Below are 25,298 nucleotides of genomic sequence, written 5' to 3'. Positions count from 1 at the left end.
AACCCACTCATTCCCTTTTGAGGGTTGCTTGAGCCTATCCCAGCCACTGTAGGGCAAAGCAAGAACGGCTTGTTCATCGCAGATGGACTAGGGACCCAAGATTTGGTGGGAATAGTTAGGGGGAAAGTCAAAAATGTAGTCAGAGAGGAAAAAGAAAATGCTTACCAGCAAAAACTGACTTAGCAGAGAAAAACCTAACCATGTTATTTAAAAAAGCACAATAGAAATTAGCTTTGCCCAACAGTTGCTTGGATTGGTGCCAGCAACCCCATGACCTTTAAAGGGATAAAGCGGGTTCAGAAACTGGCTAGAAAAAAGTGATGTATACAAAAATGCAACCAACATGCAAATAGTTGTATTAACGCAATTAATATTCAAAGTTTAATTAACGTTTTTTAGGAGAGGAGCTTTAATGAAGAGTTGAGACCTTTTCCATAAAGACCTGTTTCATCTCAGCCATTTGGAATCTGTTGTGAAGAACAATTCCACTTCTGAGTTTGTGTTTCAATCGTCTCATCATAGAAAACAAGACACTTTTGAGGACTGGAATGACATAAACAAAGACTATGATTATTCTCTCCTTTCTGATTATAATGTTGAGGAATTTCCATCCACCACAACGGCTCTCCTCTTTATCCAGCGGCCTCCTGCTGGTTTTCTAGAAATCCCGTCTCACCTGCTGCTGATTACCTGGATCAGGTGTGTTTAGCCAATAAGGAGCTTCAATGTCAGATTGATTTGAAAACTTGTAGGACACGGGCCCCCCATGCCTGGATTTAGCATAGCTGGTTTATATACTTCTAAGCAGTGGTGGTTCTACACTAACTTACTCCCCGGGCGAGTAACACCCCTAGCCCACCCCCCATTTTACACAAAAAAGCATGAATTTTATGAACTCGTAATACAGGGGGGTCAAACTCAGTCGCACAGGGGGCCTTAATCCAAAACACAGTTTAGGCAGAACAACATAAACATTTATTGAACACACTAAAGCTAAACGTAACTTTTTGAAAACAAATATGAAGCAGTTAGCAGTGTTTTGGGGATCCACCTCCTAAGAGAAAGACAGAACACAGAATCTGGAAGAAAACATTTGGATCGAACATGAATCATTAACCCTTGTGCTATCCTAGGCACTTTACCATTGGGAGTTGGGTCATCTAGACCCACTAGACAGTGCTCTGAACCTTTTTTCTTCAATGATTTGTGATCTTCACTGGTGTCCATGGATTACATGAAATCTTTCCACCTTTATCCACCTTTGTCATGGTAGGAAGAACACGTCAATGGAAGGGGGGGTCATATGATAATACAAAGGTTTAGTACAGAATAAGTACACTTGTAGTACACTTATAGAACACTTGTAATACTGAGGGTTGAAGGAAATGTCCTGCAGGACAGCTAATCGACCCACCAGCCCGATAGAACTCTATATTATGCTTCTAGGAGAAGGTTTGTATTGAAGTCTGTCTAAAGTTCTCTCATGGTTTGTTAAAATCCGTGGCTGTTTCATAAAGACATGCTCGAACCGGACCGATCTGGGTTCGGTTGCTTCTGTCTGCTGCTCGGATCTCCACGTTTCCACCTTCGGGGAGGGGAGGGGGGCGGGGGCTGATTTTTGTGGGAAGCTTCAGGAAGCAGCGGCAGCTTCTGACCCAAACATCCAGGTAAAATCCAGAGTTTGAAGAAAATCATCGTTTCTTATACATCCATAAACTAACCTCCAGTCTGACGGAGGGATTTTAGTATTTCAACTTCCGGTCGGTCCTTCATGTTCGCTGAAGTATTAGGTGTTTAAGTTAAGACGAAGCTTGCTTCTCTGTGATTCTTTATGGACTTTTAAAAGTATTCTAACTAACCGGTTAAAGACGTCAGTCCCGGCGTGTTTTTGAATTGTAATCCGGTTTCCTTCGGTGTTTGTCGTAGAAAAGGAAACAGAAAGTGAAAGCATCGCTCCAGTCGACTCCTTTTCCCTTATGCACTCCTTCATGATAATGTAGAGTCAAAGGAAACTCTTTAGTTTGTACCTTTGGGGTTCTGTTCTCAGGCTTTGAGATGGACTGTTGATTACTGCCTCATTTATGAAGACTTTTGTGTGGCCGAACCTAAGAAGAGAAAAACGATGAGATCCTCACTGATTACCACAAAAACAAAGACCATTTCTATGGTTGCTCTACAGTCTACAGCTCTACAGATGTTGTGTCTCTTTCAGGAGCAGCTTGTTCTCGGTGTCATCCTTTCTCCTGATCATGAAGGACGCGGCGGTCAAACGGCTGGTTGATGACATCGTTCACTCTCCAGAGGACCAGAGGGTCTACAGAGGCCTGGAGTTTACCAATGGTCTGAAGGCCGTGCTGATCAGCGACCCCACCACCGACAAATCAGCTGCTGCCCTGGACGTCCACATAGGTCAAATGTTTTGGCCTTCCTTTGTCTTTTGGGTTTTAATGCAAGTTTTGAAGGGTTAAGCTCATTTAAAACCAATTTTCAAGAGACGTTGATCTTACCGTCTCTCCTCTCGGTCAGCAGCCTGATGTAGTCGTCCTATGATCTTGTCCCGCCTCCTCAGGGTCTCTGTCAGACCCGGACAGCGTCCCCGGCCTGGCCCACTTCTGTGAACACATGCTGTTCCTGGGAACGGAGAAGTACCCCAAGGAGAACGAGTACAGCCAGTTCCTGAGCCAGCATGGAGGGAGCGACAACGCCTTCACCAGCTCAGACCACACCAACTACTTCTTTGATGTATCCCATGAGCACTTGCAAGGAGCTCTTGATAGGTACTCTCACATTGTCTGTCTTATCCCTTGTGCTAAAAAAAGGTACAAAGTCAGCCCTGGCTCCCCCTAAAGGAGACGGAGGGGTTTCTTCTTTACGTGAGGGATTATTCAATCAGTAGGGGTTACAGTTTCCATGTTATAACGATGTTCAGTATGAGCATTGGTTTGTGTTAGACTAAGGTTAAAAACATGTTGTTTAGAGTCAATATCTGTCAGATTTGGTGATGCAACTTTTTAAAATTCTATTTTTATTATTCTGCTACATTTTTCCATGATCATAAAGACTATACTGCAGGAAGCAGATCAATGCCTGCTACAGATGTTCCTGATAACCATTTTTAGCTTTACCTAAACCTTCCGTAACCCTTGTACTATCCTAGGCATTTTAACGTTGGGAGTTGGGTCATCTAGACCCACTAGACAGTGCTCTGAACCTTTTTTCTTCAATGATTTGTGATCTTCACTGGTGTCCATGGATTACATGACATCTTTCCACCTTTATCCACCTTTGTCATGGTAGGGAGAACACGTCAATGTAAGGGGGTGGGGTCATCTAAGATAGTACAAGGGATATACATGGAAATAACACGTGGTCAGTTTTGCTTCACGGGTGACACTTCCTTCCACCAGTTTAAAAGTGGCTTTAGTTTTTTTCTGAAAATGCCCAGTCCCACTATTTTAAGACACCAGACAATTCTTATGTCTCCAATCATTTTGGATCTATATTAAAAGCATCCCCAGAGGTCTTTTAATGATGACGATGCTGTTTTTAGTCAAAGTCTTAACATGTGTCGTTTCGATAGGACATAGTTTCTGCAGAGCGGCTGGACTTTATTCATTTACCTCTGAGTTGTGGGCGGGACTGTCGGCGTGGCGTAAGCTTGCCCCTGTTTCCCAACATCCTTCTGTTTACGCCCTCTTCCACTGGCTTACAGCCCCCACCTGATGTTACCAGTGCAAAAACGCTAGAATATCCCATCTATCCAGTCGTCCAGTTCTGATCCAGATTCCAGCTCAGACCAGGAAAACAAAGACGTTCATGGATCCGTTGGTCTGACGGTGGATGATCAGAATGGAGCAGAGCAGGGAGCCTGTGGCCTCAGATTGTAGCTCCTACATCACAGCTGCCAGCTTTTCAAACAGCATTTTCCTGATTCACAACAACATGAATAAAGAAGAGGCAGGTTTCATCCTAATTTCCTTCCTATATGTCCTCCATCGTTAGAAAAATTCCAGAAGAAAATGTGAAGAACACCATTTTCAATGGAGTGGGTCATTAACGGATCTTTCTACCACATTGTGATTGGTGGTGAGAACTCCAGCAGGTTTTATCTGCACCCAGCAGAAGAGCAGTGGTTTAGTGTTTTACATGTGTGGATTTAGACCGGGGCCGGTGTTTGTGGTCCAGATATCAGGTGTGTCCGGCCTTTAAGAACAAACCACAGCAGACTAGGCAGAAAAACAATCGGGAAAGCGGCTTTCTGGTCTCCAACTTTGGTTGAGAGCATTAAATGAAAAAGAACATCTGAAAGGGTCATGTGCAGGTTCTATCAATCCTTCCATGCTTGAAACACGTCACCAGTAAATGCAAATATCTCTTTAGGTTTGCGCCATTCTTCCTGTGTCCGCTGTTTGATGAGAGCTGTAAGGACCGAGAGTTAAACGCCGTGGACTCGGAGTATCGGAAAAACCTGATGAATGATGACCGGAGGCTTTTTCAGCTGGAGAAGGCGACATGTGACCCAAACCACCCCTTCAGGAAATTCAGAACGGGTAAAACTTGAAAGATAGGATTAAATCAATGTATTCTTAAATTACTATAACTTGTTTTTATTCAATTGAAATCCTAACGATGTTACTGATCCGTAAAAAAAAGCCAATTATGAAGCATTTTAGTTAACTTGTGAGTGTTGGTGGACCGCAGTAACGCCAACCTGAAGCACTGATATGAAACGTGACCAGCAGATGGCAGCACAGTCATTACTCTTCTGTTCCAGGTCAGCTTCAGAGCCGCAAACTCCTGCAACAAACCAAAAACATCCAGTTCTGTCAAATTGAAGTCATTTGATTTGAATCAAACTTTAGTATAACCCAAAAAGAAAACTCTTAGTGCTGCTCTGTAGGACCAGATGTCAAAAAGACACTCTTAGGGTAAAGTTAAGCTCCGCCTTATGCACATGGATGTTTATATTCACTAAGAAATAAATCTCTGATGAAGGTTGAACTTTACATACTTAGAAATTGTTCTATAACCATCTATTATTAATGAATAAAAGAGTCTGGGTGTCATTCAGTGCTATACTCATTGTGGGAGTGATGTCACCCATAGAAAATGATCCAATTCAGTCGCCATGTTTTGGCAATGTGGACGCCGGCGTGTTGGAGCCAGACGACTGAGTCGTCGTTTCTATGGCAACCGCTCTCGCCAATAAAGAGTGAGCTTGACAGTGGGCTCTGGAGAATCTGTCAATCAAACGTTTTGAAGGTTTAATGCCCGAAAACGTTTTTGTAATTGGTCAGTTCAGAACTTGAATATATTGCGTTAAAGAAAAAAAAACAAAAGGATTATCAAGAACATGTTAAAGAAAAGGTATCCGAGCAAGAATGGATATTCAGTCAGACTATTCAGGCAGATGTGTTTGAACTGAATCCCATTTCTTGAAGGTAACAAGCTGACTCTAGAGACCAGACCATGTGAAGAAGGCATTGATGTCCGTCAGGAGCTGCTGAAGTTCCACTCCACGTATTACTCTGCTAACCTGATGGGTCTCTGCGTGTTAGGACGAGGTGAGACCCCACGCTCCAGCAGAATCAGGGCTTTTTACATCCTATTTTCCTGCATTCCATTCATTTCTGTATAAAAATGGCAAATATGAGTTCAGCCATTGAAAATGTAACCGGTTCCTCACACGCTGAAACTTTTGTGGATGTTTCAGAGTCACTGGATGAGCTGACATCAATGGTGGTGAAGCTGTTTGGAGAAGTAGAAAACAAGAACGTTCCCGTCCCAGAATTCCCTGAGCATCCCTTCCAGGAGGAGCACCTCAGGGTGAGCTGCTTCCTGTCTGCCATGGCTCCCGTTCATCCACTCGCATGACACGACTGTGTCTTTGTGTGTTCTGTGTGCTAGTCTCCTTTTCACGTTTGTTTCAGAGAATCTACAAAGTCGTTCCTGTCAAAGATATCCGGAGGTTATATGTGACCTTTCCTATTCCGGACCTTCATAAATATTACAAATCCAAGCCCGGGCAGTATCTGGGGCATCTGATTGGTCACGAAGAACCTGGGAGTTTGTTTGCAGAGCTGAAAGCTAAAGGTACACATTCTGCAGAGCATGAAGATGCAGCTATGATTAAAAAACAAACAACAAGCTTTTATAAAACAGGTTATAACTATTTCAGATGATGAACACATGTAGAATTCACTTTTGCAGCCAGTAGATGAATATTAATAGTTTTACTACCTTTATGTGATTGGAAAAGGACGTCCATCTGTCCATTTCTAAACCTGCTTTAGTCCCATTGGGAACCTGGGGTTGCTGGAGCCTATCCCAGCATGTGCAGGGCAGAGGCCCATGCAGAGACCGACCACACACATTCACACTTAGGGAGAAGTGAATCATCAGTCAGCCTGTCAGCAACATGAAGCGTGTTTCAGAAGAACACTCACATGTACAAGGAGAACACGTGTGAAGAACCCCAACTGGGATTTGAACCAGGGTCTCTCACTGTGAGGGGAGAGTGCGTACCACTGCACCAGTCCGTAAAGAGAGATGCATGACTCCTGAATATGTTTTTTGTCTGGTGAAGGTTGGGTGGATGGACTTCTTGCGGGTCAGAAGGAAGATGTCCGAGGATTCATGTTCTTTAAAGTCAGGATGAACTTGACTGAAGAGGGCCTCTGTGAGTCTGCCGTCTGACAGGAACGAGCCCATGATCTAAATAAGGAAAGATGGAAAAACTCTGTGGTGATGTTGTTGTTGCAGTGCACGTAGACGACATCGTTCTCCATCTGTTCCAGTACATCCACAAACTGCACACTGAGGGGCCTCAAGAGTGGATCTTTGAAGAGTACAAGGTGAGATCTGAGACCAGGTGACGACATCTGCACCCTGAGAAAGAAACACTGTCAAAAAGTGGGGCAAGAACAAGCAAAAGGGTTTCACCTTCACTCATTAGTGTAGTTAATGTAGCTGCTGATGCTTCAGCGTCACCCGTTTGTTCGTCTGTCTCTCTGCAGGACTTAAAGGAAGTGGCCTTCAGGTTCTGCGATAAAGAGCGACCCCGTGACTACGCCTATCGGGTGGCAGGTTCCCTGCATGTAGGTCTTCATCACACCCCCATCACAGAGCTGCTGTCACTCTGACAGAAGCTGAGGAGCGCTCTGCTAAGGGTTTGGACTCAGTGGGTAAAACCATTAGTGTTACTTCAACTGCAGTCACTGATTACGGACCTGACTCCAAAACAAGACAGGAATGGATGCAACTGATTGACCTCTTGACCTTTTTGCCTCCTTTGTTATTCATTTTTTCCTGACAGACTTTATCCACTCTGCTCTGTGTCTGCAGTACTATCCCATTGAAGAAGTTCTCTCAGGAAAGTTCACCATGGATCAGTTCAGACCAGATCTGATCCAGACCGTGCTCCAAAAGCTGACCCCGGACAACGTCAGGTCAGTGCGGCGTCCACTCTCAAACGTCTGAGTCACTTCAGAGGATCTGGGTTGTTCAGTCATGTTGATAAATATATTTACTTGATAAAAAATCAAATGAAATGACTTCTTTCAGTATCAGTATGTGATGATTTTGTCACAGGTCTGTTTCTGTGCAAGTGATTCATCCTTTGCTCACAGTCTCACTTTCATCTTAATGAGATCATGCAAAGTACTAACTGAAATGTTTGATCACATGACACCGGCAGATGCTGTTGGGTCATGTGTGTGGCTCACGCTCAGATCAGACATGCCTCTAAGACTTCCTCCCGGTCTGATCCCAGTGAAAGGAGCTGGGCTCAGAGTTTTGCTGGAGATCCAGATGTGGTTTGGCGTGTGATCCGGCGTTTGTCCTGGTTTCCAGGGTGACGGTGGTGTCCAAGTCCTTTGAAGGGCAGACAGACAGAACCGAGGAGTGGTACGGCACGCAGTACAAGGAGGAGGCCATCCCTGATGAGGTCATCCAGGTGAACGGCTTTTCTGTTTCCAGCTCCCTTACAGGTGGATGGGGGGGGGGGTCTGGGGTGAAACACGGGCAGATCTGAATGGGACTTTCAGTACTCGCCCCTCACTCGCAACTAGAATGTGGCGTGAGGACGCTATATGACAGCATCACCCGTACGCCATAGGTGTGTGTCACTGACTAATGCTTGGAATGCTGCTTAACCACACACGTACTACACACACACACACACACAACAATGGTACGTGCCGTTTTCATGACGTACCTTCAGGTGGCCAAACGACCCTAAAGGGAACTGGAAGACACACCTGTACAGGTGATGTGACTGCCATCTTTAAAAAAGACCAACTTTGCACTTTAGCAATCTGTCATTGTCTGATTGCTGAAAGTAATCAGAGTGTTCTGCAGCAATCAAACAGCTAAACTATTTCAGTTAAAGCTAATATAGTTTATTTAGAGTTAATATTCTTCTAGGAAAAGTGTCACATAGGAAATAAATGAGATCAAGTGATTACCCATGATTCATCAAAACCTTGTTTTAAGTGCTACTAGAAGTGAAGTTATTCAAACCCCTGAGCCATTGAAAGCTTTTAAAAGCTTTTAAAGGCAACAAAAGCAGTTATTGAAAGCTACCAAATACTACAAAAACACCTTTAAAAATACCTTTTAATGTAAATAGCTATCTGGCTGCACGGTGGAACAGCGCTCTTGCCTCACACCAAGAAGGTTCAAGTCCCGGCTGGGGGACCTGAACCAGAACCCCAATGGGGACCTTTCTGTGTGGAGTTAGCATGTTCTCCCCGTGCATGTGTGGGTTTTCTCTGGGGACTTCCTCCCACCGTCCAAAAACATTCATAGGTTCATTGGTTCCTCTAAATTGCCAATAGGTGTGAGTGTGAGAGGGAATGGGTTTGTGATTATGACCCTGCAGCAGACTGGAGACCTGTCCAGGGTGTCCCTTCTCTTCACCCAACAGTGGCCGGGATAGGCTCCAGCAACGCCGTGACCCCAAAAGGGACGAAATGGAAAACTTTCAAAAGCTGTGAAAGTGATTTAAATAACCATTAAAAGCTTTTTAAAAAGTTAATTTAAATATAAAATCAAATGAAACCCAAGTTCCTTACCCATAATTCCTCAAAACGGCTAGTCAAGTGCCTGTTTCTTCTAATGGGCATCTATTGGAAGCTGCAGGCGGGTGAAGCTTTTTGTAGAATTCTAAAAACGACCAGACAGCTTTTAAAGATCAGAAATACGTTAGTATCATAAAGATAGTCCTTAAATGCTTCTAAAACAGCTTCTAAAAGCTAACTAACTTATTTAGAGAACTTTTAAAAGCCATAAAAAACTTTTAACGAATGAAATGATTGAGACCAAGAATATTACCCATGATTCCTCCAAACTGTGACTAATGTGAATGTTTCTTCTAAAGGGATCCTACCGGAAGCTCAACAAGCTCCGCCCACGGTTCAGTGATGATATCAGAGAAGTTTTGTCTTTACTGAGTGCAAAGAAATTACTCCAACTTCCAAGACGGTTCTGTGCAAAACGCTGGAGCATAGAAGCTCTGATCTCTACAACTACTGTAGTTCAAATGTTACACTTTGACATTTTGATCTCAAAGTTTTTAACCCTTGTGGTGTCTTATGGGGTCCAGATGACCCCACCCTTCCATTTTCGTGTTCTCCCTACCATGACAAAGGTGGATAAAGGTGGAAAGATTTCATGTAATCCATGGACACCAGTGAAGATCACAAATCATTGAAGAAAAAAGGTTCAGAGCACTGTCTAGTGGGTCTAGATGACCCAACTCCCAAGTAAGTGTCTAGGATAGCACAAGGGTTACACGTTTCCCGGCCCTCTAGTGGTGATTTAAAGAGCGTTTGAACAGAGATTCACCAGGTTCTGGAAACCTAAAGGTGCATCCAAACCTAAAGCAGGGATTTTGGCCTTTAACAGCAAGAGCTTTAAAATGCTTCAAATCTTTATTGCTGAAAGCAATCCCACCCCAATTCTTTAAAGGAATTGCAAGTCTAGTCTGAGTCTGTAAGCCTTAGCTGTGCTTAGAAGCCATCTTGCTGACTGACCCCCTTTGTTCATTTACTTTCAGAAATGGTCAAATCCAGGCCTGAACCCCAACTTCAGGTTACCCACTAAAAACGACTTCATCCCCTCCAACTTTGAGACTTTTCCTGTGGAGGAAGACGCTCCTGCAGTTCCCACTTTAATCAAAGTGAGTTGCTGCAAACGCAGCCTGGCGTTCCTGCATTACCGGATACGTCTGTGGGGATCTGAAGGTTGGGAACGGCGGGATTCACTCTGAAACTCTGAGAAAAGCTTCACTGATTTCTTCCAGAACACCGATCTGAGCCGCCTGTGGTTCAAGCAGGACGACACGTTCCGTCTGCCCAAGTTGTGCCAGTACTTTGCTTTTTTCAGGTGAGTCATTGATGAAGAAGATTTCTTCTTATGGAGTCAATTTGGCCACAGAGGTCATCTCTCTGTTTGAACTTGAGCCATTGGTTGGTTAGAAGATCAATTTTTGATCAAGCAAACGGCTAAATGGCATTGTCTATGTTTCCTTCCTGTCTTCTGTCTTCAGTCGCCACCTTTACACAGATCCTCTGCACTGGAACCTGACTGACATGTTCATCAGGTTATTGAAAGACGACCTAAACGAATACACGTATGCAGCGGAGCTCGCCGGCTTGAAGTACGATATATCCCCACAGAGGAACGCCATCACCGTACGTAACCACAGACACGCACTGGTTGGATCATCTTGTGATGCTAACCCAGAAACCGAGTTAGCCCCGCCCACCTCAACACTAGCTGAGGTTCTATGTTCAAAATATCTGTGACCGGATCAAAGATCAGATTAGAACTGAACTGTGAACATGGACCCAGAAAAACTTGATCCGGTTATAACAAACGTTTCCATACGCCACACTTTCAGTCAGAATAAATCATGCAGACATGAGCAGAACTCTGTAAAACACCAGAAACAGCCGTAGAAGAAGAAATATTGAGTTCTGTTGTAAACAAACAAGCTGCAGCAAAGAGCAGAAGATCCTCTGAACGTGATTTTAATATGATTATGATGAAGCATCTGTTCTAACATCAATTTATTATAATCTGTGTGGTCAGTGCTTTAGTCTTGGCTGCACGGAGCCAGAAGAAGGGTTAGGATTAGGTTATACGTGCCAACAACAACATTTAGCCGTGGATGTAGTTAAAATCCATGCGGTCAATGCAGCAATGAGCATTTCTGCTGCAGGTAAATATGTGGGAATAACTTTAGGAAACACAAATTCACTTGATTGTTTCTTTGGACTAAATTCAAATCTGCCTCTGTTAGCTCACACACCGTCCCAAAGCTGCTCCTCTGCTCTGAGACCCGGTTCTACCGGGAGACCCGGTTCTCCTGAGTCCAGCTGCTCTCCTCAGAGACATGGTTCACTCGCGCAGAGCATCCGGCCCAAAGCGTCCTCTTTAAGCTCCAAAGCCTCCTCTGGAGGTCTATGCATGACCTAAACCAGAGCAGTAGTGACCCACGATCAGAATGAACTGTTAACACGATCAGATCAACAATCAGCATAACCCAAATATTGATCTGAATGAGTCTGATTGGAGCAGAGTATTCTGAACGGCGTGTTTACATGACACATTTTATTCTGATCAGGGGTTTACTCTGATTACTTTTGACCATGTAGACGCAGCTATTGTTCCAAAAACGGCTAATGGGGGGGGGTCACCTGAAGGTCCACCCATAGCTCATTGACTATGTAAGAGAAGTGGACTGAGTGAGTGTGACGCCACCCGGAGGAAATGGTTTACTTCCGGCTCCAACCAAATTAAATCAGTCAGTCAGCTTATTTGTTCCTGTATGGATGCCGCCATGTTGGAGCCAGACGCCTGTAAGCAGTGATTGGTCTAGTCGGTCTGTATCTACATTTCTATTAGGGCTGTAACGCTGTTAAACCGTAGTTTTCAGGTCAGTGTTAAGTATCCAAAGTTTTAAAATCAAATCAAATCAAATCAAACTTTATTTATAAAGCACTTTTCATATACAAATATAACACAAAGTGCTTTACATTAAAACACAACAAAATATAAAACAAGCATTGACGATTTAAAAATAAATAAAATAAAAATAAATAAATAAACTGGGCCCCCCTCCCCGTACCTAGCCCCCCACTCCTTTCACACCTCCCACCCCCTAAGTGATGGCAAAGGACAATGTGAGCTGAGCACAAAAAGAGGATGCTGGAAACGCTAATAATTGGAACCTCCCCCTCCGTGAACAGCCGCATAGACAGCCAAATGCAGCATCACAGGCGGAGACCGCTCCACCACAGCTAAGCGGTGATGCAGGTCCCCATCTAGAGCCGCTGTGGCTGAACAGCAGCCGACCCAGAGGGAGAGGTTCCAACTGAGGAAGCACTGGAAATAAAAATTAATAAAAATGAGAATAAACAAATAAACATATTGATAAAAACAATAAAACATTAAAATAAGGTAAATTAAAATAACGCGTTAAAATCAGATTCAAGTTCATAAAACAAGATAAAACGGATGAATAAATAAATAAAATAAAAAGTACATATAAATAAATAACTGAATAAATACATAAAAGTAGTAAAAAATTAGCTAAAAGCCAGGTTAAAGAGATGGGTCTTGAGCCTTTTCTTAAAAGTATCAATGCTCTCTGCGGCTCTCAGGTCCTCCGGCAGACTGTTCCATAAACAGGGGCCATAGTGCTGAAATGCAGCCTCCCCATAGGTTTTAGTTTTTGCAGTTGGAATGGTTAACAGACCAGTGCCAGAGGATCTCAGGGTCTGCGAGGGTTCATACTTTACTAAAAGATCTGATAAATAAGAAGGCGCAAGACCGTTAAGACATTTAAAAACGGTTAAAAGTATATTAAAATCAATCCTGAAGCATATGGGGAGCCAATGCAGGGATTGTAAAATTTGGGTAATGTGTTCGCCTCGTGGTCTTTGTAAGAACTCGTGCAGCAGAGTTCTGGAGAAGCTGAAGGTTCTTAATGTTTGTTTTTGGAAGACCAGAAAGCAGGGCGTTACAGTAATCAACTTTACTCATGATAAAAGCATGCATTAGCATCTCCATATTAGCAAGAGAGAGTAGTGGGCGGACTCTAGCCAGATTTCTATGATAAAAACCAGTTTTAACCACCTGTTTTATATGGGGGATAAAAGTTAGCTTAGAGTCGAAGATAACGCCCAAGTTTCTGACTGTTTCTGAATGACTTAATTAGGCCTGCACAATATACCGCAAATTTATCGTTATTGCAACATTAAGCTGTGCAATATGCACACCGCAAAAGACGGCGAAAATCGCAATAAATGGTTACCTTAAATGTGCTAAAACAAACTCATGGCAGCTTGAAATATTGAACAAATGAAATAAATCCCTTTATGCATTTAACCAATCAGAAGGACCCGTTTATGTTGTTGATCAATCAGATGAGCCCTTTTATGTTTCATGTTTGCCTCCTACGTCAACAAGGGTCATTTGGAGTATAATTTTTAAACTGTTGTAGTGAAATGGAAATTATTTTTTTGGTTGTTTTGCTATTTGTTTATATACCGCAAATTATATCGTTATCGCAATATTAATCACCAATATCGCATATCGCGAGTTTTCCTCATATCGTTCAGCCCTAAACTTAATGAAAGTTCCTGTAGCTTCAGAAACTGTTGGTTCCTGGCAGCTAAAAGTTTTTCTAATTTGTTTAAGCAGATCACCTACAGAGGTCAATTTTATTTATTGTTATGTAAAACCAATAAATGCATTTTGTAAGTACATTTTTTCTGCCTTTTTGTACCGAAAAAAATACAGCAAATAGATAGATAAAAACTTTATTAATCTCCCAAGAGAGAAATTCAGGTGTCCTGCAGCAAAACACACACAATAAATAACAATAAAATAATATTTCATAAAGTAGTAGTTCATATCAGGCAGATTTGTTAAACAGCAGTACTGAACCGAAACGTATCGAACCGAGCCCAATGAAATTCTGAACCAAACCGAATTGAAATTTTAGCGTACAGTTACAGCCGTAATTTTTGGGTAACCACTCTGACCAATCAGGAGTGAGCTTGTTGGAAGTTCACACGTATTCCACTTGAATACGGCTCTGGGAAATCTGTCAATCAAACGTTTTGAGCGTTTGACGTGAGACCACCTACTATTCTTGAGGGATCTGATTGGTCCGTTTGTAACTTCAATAACTTGAACAAAAACAAAATATCATAAAAAAAAACAAGGATTATAAAGAACATGTTTAAAGAAAGGGATCAGATCCAGAATGGTTCTTCTGACCAAAAATCTGGAACGAATGGCCCTTGTACCTCAGACAGATAGACTCACTTAGTATTTTTAAATCTGCTCTTAAAACATATTTTTTCACTTTGGCTTTTAACTGAGCTGGAATCCGGACCTATTTTATGTGTTTTATGCTTTATATTTTCATGTGCTTTTATAAATTTTTGTGTTGTTCAGCACTTTGGTTAACCTTGTTCTGTTTAAAGTGCTTTATAAATAAAGTTGAGTTGAGTTGAGTTGACCAATAGAATGACTGAGGAACAGTTGGTTGTTTGGGATTTTGGCGGGTACTTCCTGTGTGGAATGCCAAGGGGGAGGAGTCACTCAGTCCAGTTCTCTTGTACAGTCAATGCCAAAGGTCCACCAATCTGTCAGTAAAAACTAAACTTGTACTGAATAATAATAACAACTTAGAGCTCTAATGATGTCATGAGTTCAAGTGATTTTAGGAGAAGCCCCACATAAACAATAGAAATTATAAAGGAGTAAACGTTGTATGTAGATTTTAAACCAGACTGCAAGCTTCATTTGGGTGTAAAATCGGGCATTTGTCACCAATTATTTGAGGACATGTTGTTCTACCAGCCCGTCTGCCCACAGGAACAAGGAGAGAAAGTCCTGAGTAGAGACGGGAAAGAGGAGGAGGGAGGAGGAGCACCGAGGATGCTGAACAACCTCCATCTCTCTTCTGACCGCACAGTGTTGCATTGATTTGTCACGTTTTAGGGATAAACTTGGTTTTTCTTCAACCGGGTTCTGCTGGCAGGCAGCTTCCTGTGTTCACATCAGTGTGGAGTGATGAGCCTTCAGCCTCCGTTCATGCTGACTTCTCTCCTGTTCAGCTGTCAGTCAGAGGCTACAGTGACAAGCAGCACATCCTGCTGCAGAAGATCATTGAGAAGATGGTCTCCTTCCAGATAAACCAGACGCGCTTTGACATCATCAAGGAGGAAGTAAGTCCTGACTGAACACTTTATGATCCAACCACATCTGTTCTCTCATCTCCTTTCCACGTTTTTCCTTTTCAGGATCAGGGTTGAGTCCCTTTAATCAAACTGTTGGTTCCGTTTTTCTTCCTTCTTTTCTAGTACTCGAGACATTTGAGCAACTTCCGAGCTGAGCGGCCGATCACACACGCCGCATTTAATGTGCGTCTGCTGATGACGGAGCTGGCCTGGACCAAGGAGGAGCTCATAGAGGCTCTGGATGGTGATGCTCTTTCCTTTCTTTCTGGGGTTTCCTCACACGTTAGCCTCAGAATCAACAGTTTGGTTGAGTTCATTTGTGAAACTCCTTCCTGTTTGTTTGTTTTAATAATGAAGTTGCTCTTTTAGGTTTTAATCAATCCTGCTAAGTGTGTGAGTCAAAGTGAATTCAGAAATGTGACGGTGATCTCTGCTCAAAGGTATTTATAACAAGAGAATACACTGCAAAACAGCCCCCGTAAAAATAAGTCAAAAAAGTTTGAGAAACCTCCCTTCAAAATGGTCTTAGCAAGATTCTCATCAGTAAGACGGGTTTGTTTTCTTAGACTAGCATTATGTTCACTTCTTGGGTTATTTTGTGTGTTTTTTCACATACCTGACATGTTTCGGAGGATGCACTTCGTCATCAGGTGGTGGTGACGTGACGTCTTTGAAAAAACAGATGGTTGTTGTGACTGAGGCGGAGTCACCTGTCAGACTTTGACAGGTGACTCTGCCCCTTGATGTCTGCTTGCTGCTGGAGGGTGTTGCTCCAGGTATGAGAGACGACAACAGGCAGTAAAGGAAAACATGAAATCAGCCATGATGGACCTCTGCAAGCAGGAAAACCACATCCTGGACTGGGAAAAGGCCACCGCAGACACCGCAGATGGAGATCCGAAAGCGAGCCCACACTTCCATGAACCGGGATGAGGGGGCCTTCCTGCTCTATCACACCTGAAGACCTCAAGGGGCGGAGTCACCTGTCAAAGTCTGACAACCATCTGTTTTTAATGACTTCGCATCACCACCACCTGAAGATGACTCTGATGAAGGTGGAAGGTATTCCGCCAACACAGGTATGTGAAAAAACACAAAGAATAACCCAAGAAGTCAGTAAATCTTATAAACACGATGAACTTTATTGCATTAACATGATTTTGCTTTGGAAAACCTCTCCTGATGAGATCGTCTCTCTGGTCAAAAACAGTTTTTGTCTTTCCTGTCGTCTGATTCTCATCTAGCAGAGGGAGGCTTTCTGTGGTGACGCTGCATGTTAATATCCATGATTGCAGGGAAAAAGCAGCTTTAAAATGGAGCTTTGGAGCCCACAACCCATTTAGAGCTTTGCAGGGTCCTGATTATTGCAGAACCTGATTCTTTAAGCCCCTAAAGATGGACGACGGTCCTGGAGAAAAATGAAATGTCAAGTTAAAGTCTTTTTGTTATTGTGAGTCAGCATGACCCTGACAGCAGAAACGTGTCGGTGGAAGCTGAGATGCTGTCCTGAGGTTTGTCTACAGCATTTTGATCTACAGTTCTGAAAACGGCTTTAGTGGGTTTTGTTGTTGTCACCTCAACGCTGAAACACTTTGCTGTAAAAAGGTACACCATCACATATTTTTTACCTGATATAATATACCCGACAAAAGGTACTTGTCATTAAAAAAATATCAAAACATGACAACACATGATCCATTAGAGGGGCTATTTATTTTCAACTGTGGTGAGTGTTACAAAATGAAAACAGGAAGTTCCTACAAAGATGCTCAAAAATGACTGAAAAATTAGGATTTTGAGAACAAAACATTCCTAAAAATAATAAAATTATAGTAGAAACGGGATCTTTGGTCTTCCCGTTCCTGTAACATCCCTGGTGAAGGCTCAGGCTCCTGAGCGGGGTGAAAATGACCCGGTGGGGGTGCTCTGGGGTCAAACACAGGGCCTTCTCTGAAACCATGACTGGATCCCTCTGGATCACAGTCGGTCAACCGCCAGCATCTCTGCTGTAGTGGGAGTGGAGGGACGAACTTTACGGGGACACACTGCCCGTCGTCTCCTGGTGTTGTGATAATCTCGTACAGGAAGTGGGTTTGGATCTGTGTTTTAGTTCTCTTCGTCTCTGATGGACGCTGTATGTTTGTCTTTCCAAGCATCTTCTTATTGTTTTGCTTTTTTGGGACAGATAAAGGGACAGAGGCAGCGGACGGGGGGGGCATTTCTCTCTGATTGACAGCTGTCGTCTTTGATCTGTAGATGTCAGTCTCCCCCGCCTGCAGGCCTTCCGAGCTCAGCTGTTGTCACGGTTACACATTGAGGCTCTCATCCATGGCAACATCACTAAGGAGGTTTGTTCAGACTCTGTTTGCTTTTTATCGAGATAAATGACCCAGTTCTTTGCACATGCGTGACGTCTAGCATGTTCTGTGTTGTCAGTGTTGTTTTCTGCTGTGACTGTGCGTCTGGTTATGATTGACGGGTGGATGATCCTGTAATGAGCGTGAAGCTGTAGGAGCAGTCAGAGCTGAATTCATGTGGATGAAGCTCCTCACAGCCTGATTCTGCTGCTGATAGTCAGAATGAGACTATCAGCAGCAGAAAGATAACATCTATGTTTATACATTATGACATCAAATGATCAACTTTGTTCTTTTCCTATTTAGGTTTATTTAGGCTCAGAATATCAAGACACTTCATAAAACTATTCCTCGGACAATACAGACCATAATGCAAATATACTGAGTGATAAATAACTTAGTTGCAGGTTTTCTCTCTCTGTCAGAACAGACATGTCCAAAGCCTGGCTTGAGTTCAGGTGTCCTCAGTTCCGCAGGGTCCTGTCATAACATTCCAGTGTCAGAACAGTGGAATGTCTGGATTGTGATTGGCTGGTTGTAAAGCTGTGACAACAGCCTGCAGCTTATGACCTTCAGGTTCAATCAGGAGAACAGATGAATGTGTTCCTGAGGTCAAAATAAGAAAACTGTGGGCATTTATTCATGAAAAATATGGATTTCATGTTCATGAAAACTGTTTTATTTTCTATTTGAAATGTTTTTTCTGGGCTGTGTGAAGAAATGGAAAGCGTCTGATTACAAACAAATCCTGTATGAGTCCATTTGCATGAATGACATTATCAGGGCGGCCCTCGCTCACTATCAGATCAGCAGATGTGGACTCTGCCAAACGTTTGGACGTGTCGTCTCCAGGGAGTTCCAGCTTTCTGTCATGTTTCTGGTAGATCTACCTGTGAGCTCTGCCTCTCTGCTTGTAGAATAGTTCCCCGTGTGTGACGGTCCGTCTCCACATTTAGTCTTCTGATGATCATCTGAAGCTTTGTGGAAATGTTCCACACGAAGCGGCTGGAAAGCTCGGTTACCGTGGCACCCACACCACAAGAGCTAAATGACTATATGGACATTTGTAAATGTAGAAAGGTCAGTGGCTGCACAGCCTAAAGGTGGATCCACTTGGTGGAATAAGGTCTGGAGCGGCTGAGGCTGCGGCGCCGCATGCAGCTCTTTATGCCTCCACTGTGGCTCTTTGGCTTGAATGGAAATGAATGATGGGTTTGGAGTTCTGCTTGATTTGTCTTAGTTTGTGGCAGATTCCTTTCAGAGGAAGCTTGAGGCACTTTGCTGCATAAATGTGTGTAGTTTCTGTTCTGAAGCTTTAGTGTCAGATCCGTGCCGTTTGTGGTTTGGAGCTAAACGTTTGTCTTCTCTCTAGTCCGCTCTGAGGATGGTGCAGATGGTGGAGGACACGCTCACTGAGCATGCTCACACCAAGCCCCTCCCTCCCAACCAGCTGGTCTTCTTCAGGGAGGTTCAAATGCCAGACGGTGAGTCTGGAACTGATCCTCTCACACACACACACACACACACACACACACACACTGGTCTTCAGTCTCCTTCTCATCATCAGAGGCATCCTCTGAAGTTTGGTCTGACATTGGGGGGGGGGTCACTACACTAACAGCAGAAACGCCCTCCACCCCACTGCTCAACCATTTACTGTATAGGAGACCTGGAGTGAGTGAGTGAGTGTGACGTACCCCATAGAAAACTTCAGGCGCCAACTTCTGCCACGCTGAAGCCAACATGGTGGAGCCAGACAGCGTCAGTAAGCAATGATTGGTCCGAACCCGTCTGAGTTTCTATGGCAACCACATGTGCCAGTAAGGAGTGAGCTTGTTGGGAGGCCACACCCCTTCTACTGAAAGCAGGATATACCAACCCTCAATCCAACCTTTTTAACATTTGACGTGAGACCACCGACTTTAATTGAGGCGTCTGATTGGTCGGTTTATAACTTGAATAAGTTGAACAAAAAAAATATGAAAAAAAGAGGATTATCAAGAAGATGTTAATAAAGGGATCGGATCAAAAATGGTTCTTCTGACCAATAGAACGACTGAGGAACAGCTGGTTATTTCTGTTTAGACCGCCGGGAGGGAGGGGTCACTCAGTCCAGTTCTCATATACGATCAATGGGAAATACGCAGAACAATGTGGCTTCTGGTTCCTGTTGAGTGGAGCAGAACTATGCTGGACCGTATAATGGCGTCCAAAAAGGCTGAGAGCAGCAGGAGACATGAGAAGACGTCCACGTAGGTTCTTACCTACGTAAGTCTTCCTTCTCAGACTGACGAGACGAGTGATGAAAGGTTTGAAGAAAGAAGACTTTAGGTCCAGACGACTCAACGTCCAGACATGAAAACAGGACGTGTAGAGCTTTCAACCTGAAACGTCTGCAGAGAGGAAAGTTCCTGAATGAGCTTTAGAGCGTGGAGAGGATTCCATGTAATCCATGGACACCAGTGAAGATCACAAATCATTGAAGAAAAAAGGTTCAGAGCACTGTCTAGTGGGTCTAGATGACCCAACTCCCAATGTTGAAGTGCCTAGGATAGCACAGGGGTTCCACAGACTGGATGAATCCAGTTTAAACCGTGGAAACCGTCAATCCTGAATGACTGCAGGGCGATAACAGGAGCAACAAGGGGGAACTTCCCCCGGAAACGAGGCTCTGGATCACTTGGTGTGACGTTTAGCACATGTACCCCTTTCCTCTGCTGTGGTAACCGTTACCGTGACAACGCATCACGGAGTTCTAATTGGTGTCCTCTTCTTTCAGGAGTGAGCGTGGTATAAGCGGGAAGACGCCCCACGAGGTGCTTATTATCAGACATTACCACCCTTCACAGGAGCAACCGCCCCCCCTCCATGAATTTCTGATAACAGACACTTCATGGGGCGTCATCCCTTGTCAATGTCACTCTTCCAGAATGACGTTTTCACACTGAACTCCTCTGTTTTTGGGGCTCTACCCTTCAGATGAATGAAGCATTAATCAGCATTTGCTGTTGTTTGTTTCAGGCGGCTGGTTTGTTCACCAGCAGAGGAATGAGGTTCATAAGGACTGCAGCATTGAAATCTACTACCAGACGGACATGCAGAGCACCCACAGCAACATGCTGCTGGAGCTCCTCTGCCAGATCATCAAGGAGCCGTGTTACAACACCCTCAGAACCAAGGAGCAGCTGGGTGAGACCAGACTACTGACTGAAAGGCTGAGGTTTCATCCACTGATCAAATGATGACAAACACCAACAGTGTCTGTTTGGTCCTTCAGTTCAGCCCAACAGCTTTGTTCTTCCATCTTCCTTCTCTCAACCCTCCAAGGTTACAGTGTGTCCAGTGGGGCTCGGCGGGCTGACGGCGTGCAGGGCCTTCGCATCAGCATCCAGTCAAAGCAGGCGCCCCACTACCTGGAGAGCCGCGTGGAGGCCTTCCTCCTCTCCATGGAGAAGCTTCTGGAGGAGATGAGCGAGGAGGCCTTCCAGAAGCACATCCAGGCTCTGGCTATCCGCCGCCTGGACAAACCCAAGAAGCTTTCTGCTGAGTGTGCAAAGCACTGGGGGGAGATCACCTCCAGGCAGTATCAGTTTGACAGAGGTGAGAATGGTGTTCCTGGAACATTTCCGTCTCGTTCTCACATCTCCGGTTGAACCTTCCAAACATCTTTGGGTTTTCCTCTGAGCCTCCAGGAGGGCCTGTGTGAGAAGACGGGGGCGCTGACCCTGATTCCTGTGCTCTGTTGCAGACAACATGGAGGTGGAGCATCTGAAGACTCTGAGGAAAGACAACATCCTGGATTTCTTCAGTGTAAGTGGAGTGGTCTGCTCAAATGGACGCTTCTCAATCTAAATACATTCAAGTTCCGTCTAAATATTTGTTAAACTTTGAGTGAGAGGATTGTGGTGTCATGAAGCACAATAGGAAGGTGAAGCTGGAATCATTTCAGGTAGAAATCACTGCATTGAGCCAAACAGCAGTTGAGCTGCCTTCATTCTGACATGTCAGTCATATTCAGAAGTGCTTCGATTAGCTTTCCTCTCCTGCATCAGCTGTGAAGTCGGCGTTCGTCATGAGCCTGAAGCGTTCCAGGTCTACAGCGTTCCAGGTCTACAGCGTTCCAGGTCTACAGCGTTCCAGGCTTAGAGCGTTCCAGGTCTACAGCGTTCCAGGTCTACAGCGTTCCAGGCCTAGAGCGTTCCAGGCCTAGAGCGTTCCAGGCTTAGAGCGTTCCAGGCCTAGAGCGTTCCAGGCTTAGAGCGTTTCAGGCCTGAAGCGTTCCAGGCCTAGAGCGTTCCAGGCCTAGAGCGTTCCAGGTCTACAGCGTTCCAGGTCTACAGCGTTCCAGGCCTAGAGCGTTCCAGGCTTAGAGCGTTCCAGGCCTAGAGCGTTCCAGGCTTAGAGCGTTCCAGGCTTAGAGCGTTTCAGGCCTGAAGCGTTCCAGGTCTACAGCGTTCCAGGCCTAGAGCGTTCCAGGTCTACAGAGTTCCAGGTCTACAGCGTTCCAGGCCTAGAGCGTTCCAGGCTTAGAGCGTTTCAGGCCTGAAGCGTTCCAGGCCTAGAGCGTTCCAGGTCTACAGCGTTCCAGGCCTAGAGCGTTCCAGGCCTAGAGCGTTCCAGGCCTAGAGCGTTTCAGGTCTACAGCGTTCCAGGCCTAGAGCGTTCCAGGTCTACAGCGTTCCAGGTCTACAGCGTTCCAGGCCTAGAGCGTTCCAGGCTTAGAGCGTTCCAGGCTTAGAGCGTTCCAGGCTTAGAGCGTTCCAGGCTTAGAGCGTTTCAGGCCTAGAGCGTTCCAGGTCTACAGCGTTCCAGGTCTACAGCGTTCCAGGCCTAGAGCGTTCCAGGCCTACAGAGTTCCAGGTCTACAGCGTTCCAGGCCTAGAGCGTTCCAGGTCTACAGAGTTCCAGGTCTACAGCGTTCCAGGCCTAGAGCGTTCCAGGTCTACAGCGTTCCAGGCCTAGAGCGTTCCAGGCTTAGAGCGTTCCAGGCTTAGAGCGTTTCAGGCCTGAAGCGTTCCAGGCCTAGAGCGTTCCAGGTCTACAGCGTTCCAGGCCTAGAGCGTTCCAGGCCTAGAGCGTTCCAGGCCTAGAGCGTTTCAGGTCTACAGCGTTCCAGGCCTAGAGCGTTCCAGGTCTACAGCGTTCCAGGTCTACAGCGTTCCAGGCCTAGAGCGTTCCAGGTCTACAGCGTTCCAGGCCTAGAGCGTTCCAGGCCTAGAGCGTTCCAGGCCTAGAGCGTTCCAGGCCTAGAGCGTTTCAGGCCTGAAGCGTTCCAGGCCTAGAGCGTTCCAGGTCTACAGCGTTCCAGGCCTAGAGCTTTCCAGGCTTAGAGCGTTTCAGGCCTGAAGCGTTCCAGGCCTAGAGCGTTCCAGGCTTAGAGCGTTTCAGGCCTGAAGCGTTCCAGGCCTAGAGCGTTCCAGGTCTACAGCGTTCCAGGCCTAGAGCGTTCCAGGCCTAGAGCGTTCCAGGCCTAGAGCGTTTCAGGCCTGAAGCGTTCCAGGCCTAGAGCGTTCCAGGCCTAGAGCGTTTCAGGCCTGAAGCGTTCCAGGCCTAGAGCGTTCCAGGTCTACAGCGTTCCAGGCCTAGAGCTTTCCAGGCTTAGAGCGTTTCAGGCCTGAAGCGTTCCAGGCCTAGAGGGTTCCAGGCTTAGAGCGTTTCAGGCCTGAAGCGTTCCAGGCCTAGAGCGTTCCAGGCCTAGAGCGTTCCAGGCCTAGAGCGTTCTAGGCCTAAAGAACAGCAGCTTTACTTCCTGTCTGTGTCCCACAGGAGCAGCTGACCACCAGGAGTCCCAAACGACGCAAACTTTCAGTGCACATCTTGTCCAGAGAGATGGATGCATGTAAGTGGGAACATGTGAAGTACTGAGTGTTTTGGGGTTGTCCGGCCGTGGAGGGGCTGCGTCCTAAAGGGGTGGGGGCGTGTCTTTGGTTTGTCTGATTTCCTTACAGTCCTGCATTCATCATCTTTAGTGCCGTCCCAGTCTACGAGTCCAGAATCAAATGATATTTTAACACTTGCACCAAAGAATGCAGGATTGTTTGGATCAGTGGTTCACTATGAGCTTCATTTCCTCTCTGAATGCTGGCTGTGCTGCAGGTCCAGCCGGGGGAGGGAGCTCCCAGCAGACTGACGGCAGCCTGGCGCCTGCTTCTTCACCGCCACAGGTAATCATGGGGCTTTTTTAACCAGGCGGAGAAGCAGAAACTCCTCCAAGACCCAAAAAAGAAGCTCTTCCTCCTCTCCACCATCTGTTCAGGAGCTCAAATCAGCCATTCTCTGGTTTATGATCATTACGATGAAGATTTAAATATTTTGCTGGTCTTCATGTTCGTGTTTCTTCTATCTGGACGCTGCTCAAATCTTCTTCCTTCTCCTTTCCATCAAATATGCAAATGAGTCTCCAGTGAGAGGATGTGTTCAGTTCTAGACCGCTGGAGCCACAAAGGGCTGCCCAGGAGCAGATGAGCAGTGTTTTGGTGATCCACCTCCTAAGAGAAAGACAGAACACAGAATCTGGAAGAAAACATTTGGATCGAACATGAATCCTTAAAACCGATTATTTCAAAACTGTGGCTTTTGTTTTAGTCCTTAGCTGTTAACCCAAACAGAGAAATGCTGCGTTCATGTGGTGTTTGAATGATGGGAAAAATGAAAAACAAATCTTCCATCACCACATGGATGCTAGAGTGGGGGCCCCAAACATTTTCTGGTGAGGGCCACAATAACTCTCTTCTCTGATGAGTCTGATTTTAAACTTCTTTAGTCTTTCTTTTGGTAAAGTGCTGTATGAATAAAGTTTCATTCATTCATTCAGGACTTAGAATAAAGTAACTGGTCGATGAATAAAGTTACAGATGTTTTCTAGAAGTCCTGATTACACTTTTCTCTTGTTTCATTTCTCCAACCTGCATAGAAATTAAATCCAGTCTCTTAGAATGAAAACAGATCTGATCTTGATCCATCACTGCTGTAGATCTGAACAGCTGAGTTTTTTGTTCAGGACACAGGCAGCACTGAGATTGATTGACAAGGTCTCCAGCCAATCAGGACAGAGTGGCTGGTGGGCAGGGATTGTTGGAGGGGTTCAGGTTCACAGAGGGATTGAATCAAATGTCTCCATCTCTGGGCCAGACTGGAAGTGTTTGGAGTCCCTGCGTCTCTGGGCTGCAGTGCATCCTGACCTTTAGGTGCTTCTGTCTTTGCAGCCTGTCGTCATTCAAGACATGACAGACTTCAAGAGGAGTTTGCCTCTGTTCCCGCTGGTCCAGGCTTCCATCCACGCCGGGGGTAAGCCGTGAGTGGATGGTTCGACGCCGGCCGGGCAGAAGCTGGTCTGTTTGATGGGGATTTAGAGAGAAACGCTGCCGTTTTGATGACCTTTTGACCCCAAACATTGATCCTTGAACAGTTTGTTGGGTTTCTTCTTCTATGATCTGCTGCACTCAGAAAATGAACTTCGTCATGTTTACGAGTTTAATCAGCTGTCTGTACTCAGTAAATTATGGGAATTATTTAAGGATTTCAGCATTTTATCTATACGTCACTGTAAAGATTCAGTTTCTATGGTAATAAAGGTTGATTTTTTCTGTTGCTCTTCTTCCTACTGCATTGTTTTCAGCATCTCTACCAGCTCATTTGCTTTTTTCCTAAAACTCTTATGAACTTTCAAATCCTTCTGACC

At 45.0% G+C, this 25,298-nt stretch overlaps 1 protein-coding gene across 2 annotated transcripts; it reads left to right on the top strand.

Moving 5' to 3' along the window:
• The first annotated feature begins 1,557 nt into the window (after nt 1-1,557).
• LOC101157559 (insulin-degrading enzyme) lies at nt 1,558-25,207 on the top strand. 2 transcript variants are annotated; one of them, XM_004076883.5, is made up of 25 exons: nt 1,605-1,667; nt 2,213-2,409; nt 2,570-2,777; nt 4,381-4,550; nt 5,442-5,564; nt 5,714-5,826; nt 5,931-6,093; nt 6,587-6,679; nt 6,763-6,854; nt 7,017-7,097; nt 7,345-7,448; nt 7,852-7,954; nt 10,058-10,180; nt 10,304-10,386; nt 10,550-10,694; nt 15,138-15,248; nt 15,384-15,504; nt 17,517-17,608; nt 18,990-19,101; nt 20,639-20,806; nt 20,945-21,217; nt 21,366-21,427; nt 23,384-23,456; nt 23,714-23,781; nt 24,823-25,207. In XM_004076883.5, the coding sequence occupies exons 2-25, from the start codon at nt 2,250-2,252 to the stop codon at nt 24,913-24,915; spliced, it is 2,934 nt and encodes a 977-aa protein (XP_004076931.1). In that variant the 5' UTR covers nt 1,605-1,667; nt 2,213-2,249; the 3' UTR covers nt 24,916-25,207. The 2 variants fall into 2 exon arrangements, with proteins under 2 accessions (XP_078788330.1, XP_004076931.1); XM_078932204.1 differs by lacking the exons at nt 23,384-23,456; nt 23,714-23,781; nt 24,823-25,207 and having other exon boundaries at nt 1,558-1,667; nt 21,310-21,428.
• The last annotated feature ends 91 nt before the right edge of the window (nt 25,208-25,298 follow it).

The sequence above is a fragment of the Oryzias latipes genome, chromosome 15, assembly GCF_053564925.1.
Source record: "Oryzias latipes strain Hd-rR chromosome 15, Olatipes_Hd-rR_3.1".
Classification (NCBI taxonomy): Eukaryota; Metazoa; Chordata; class Actinopteri; order Beloniformes; family Adrianichthyidae; genus Oryzias; species Oryzias latipes.
This window is presented reverse-complemented; position numbering and strand designations above follow the sequence as displayed.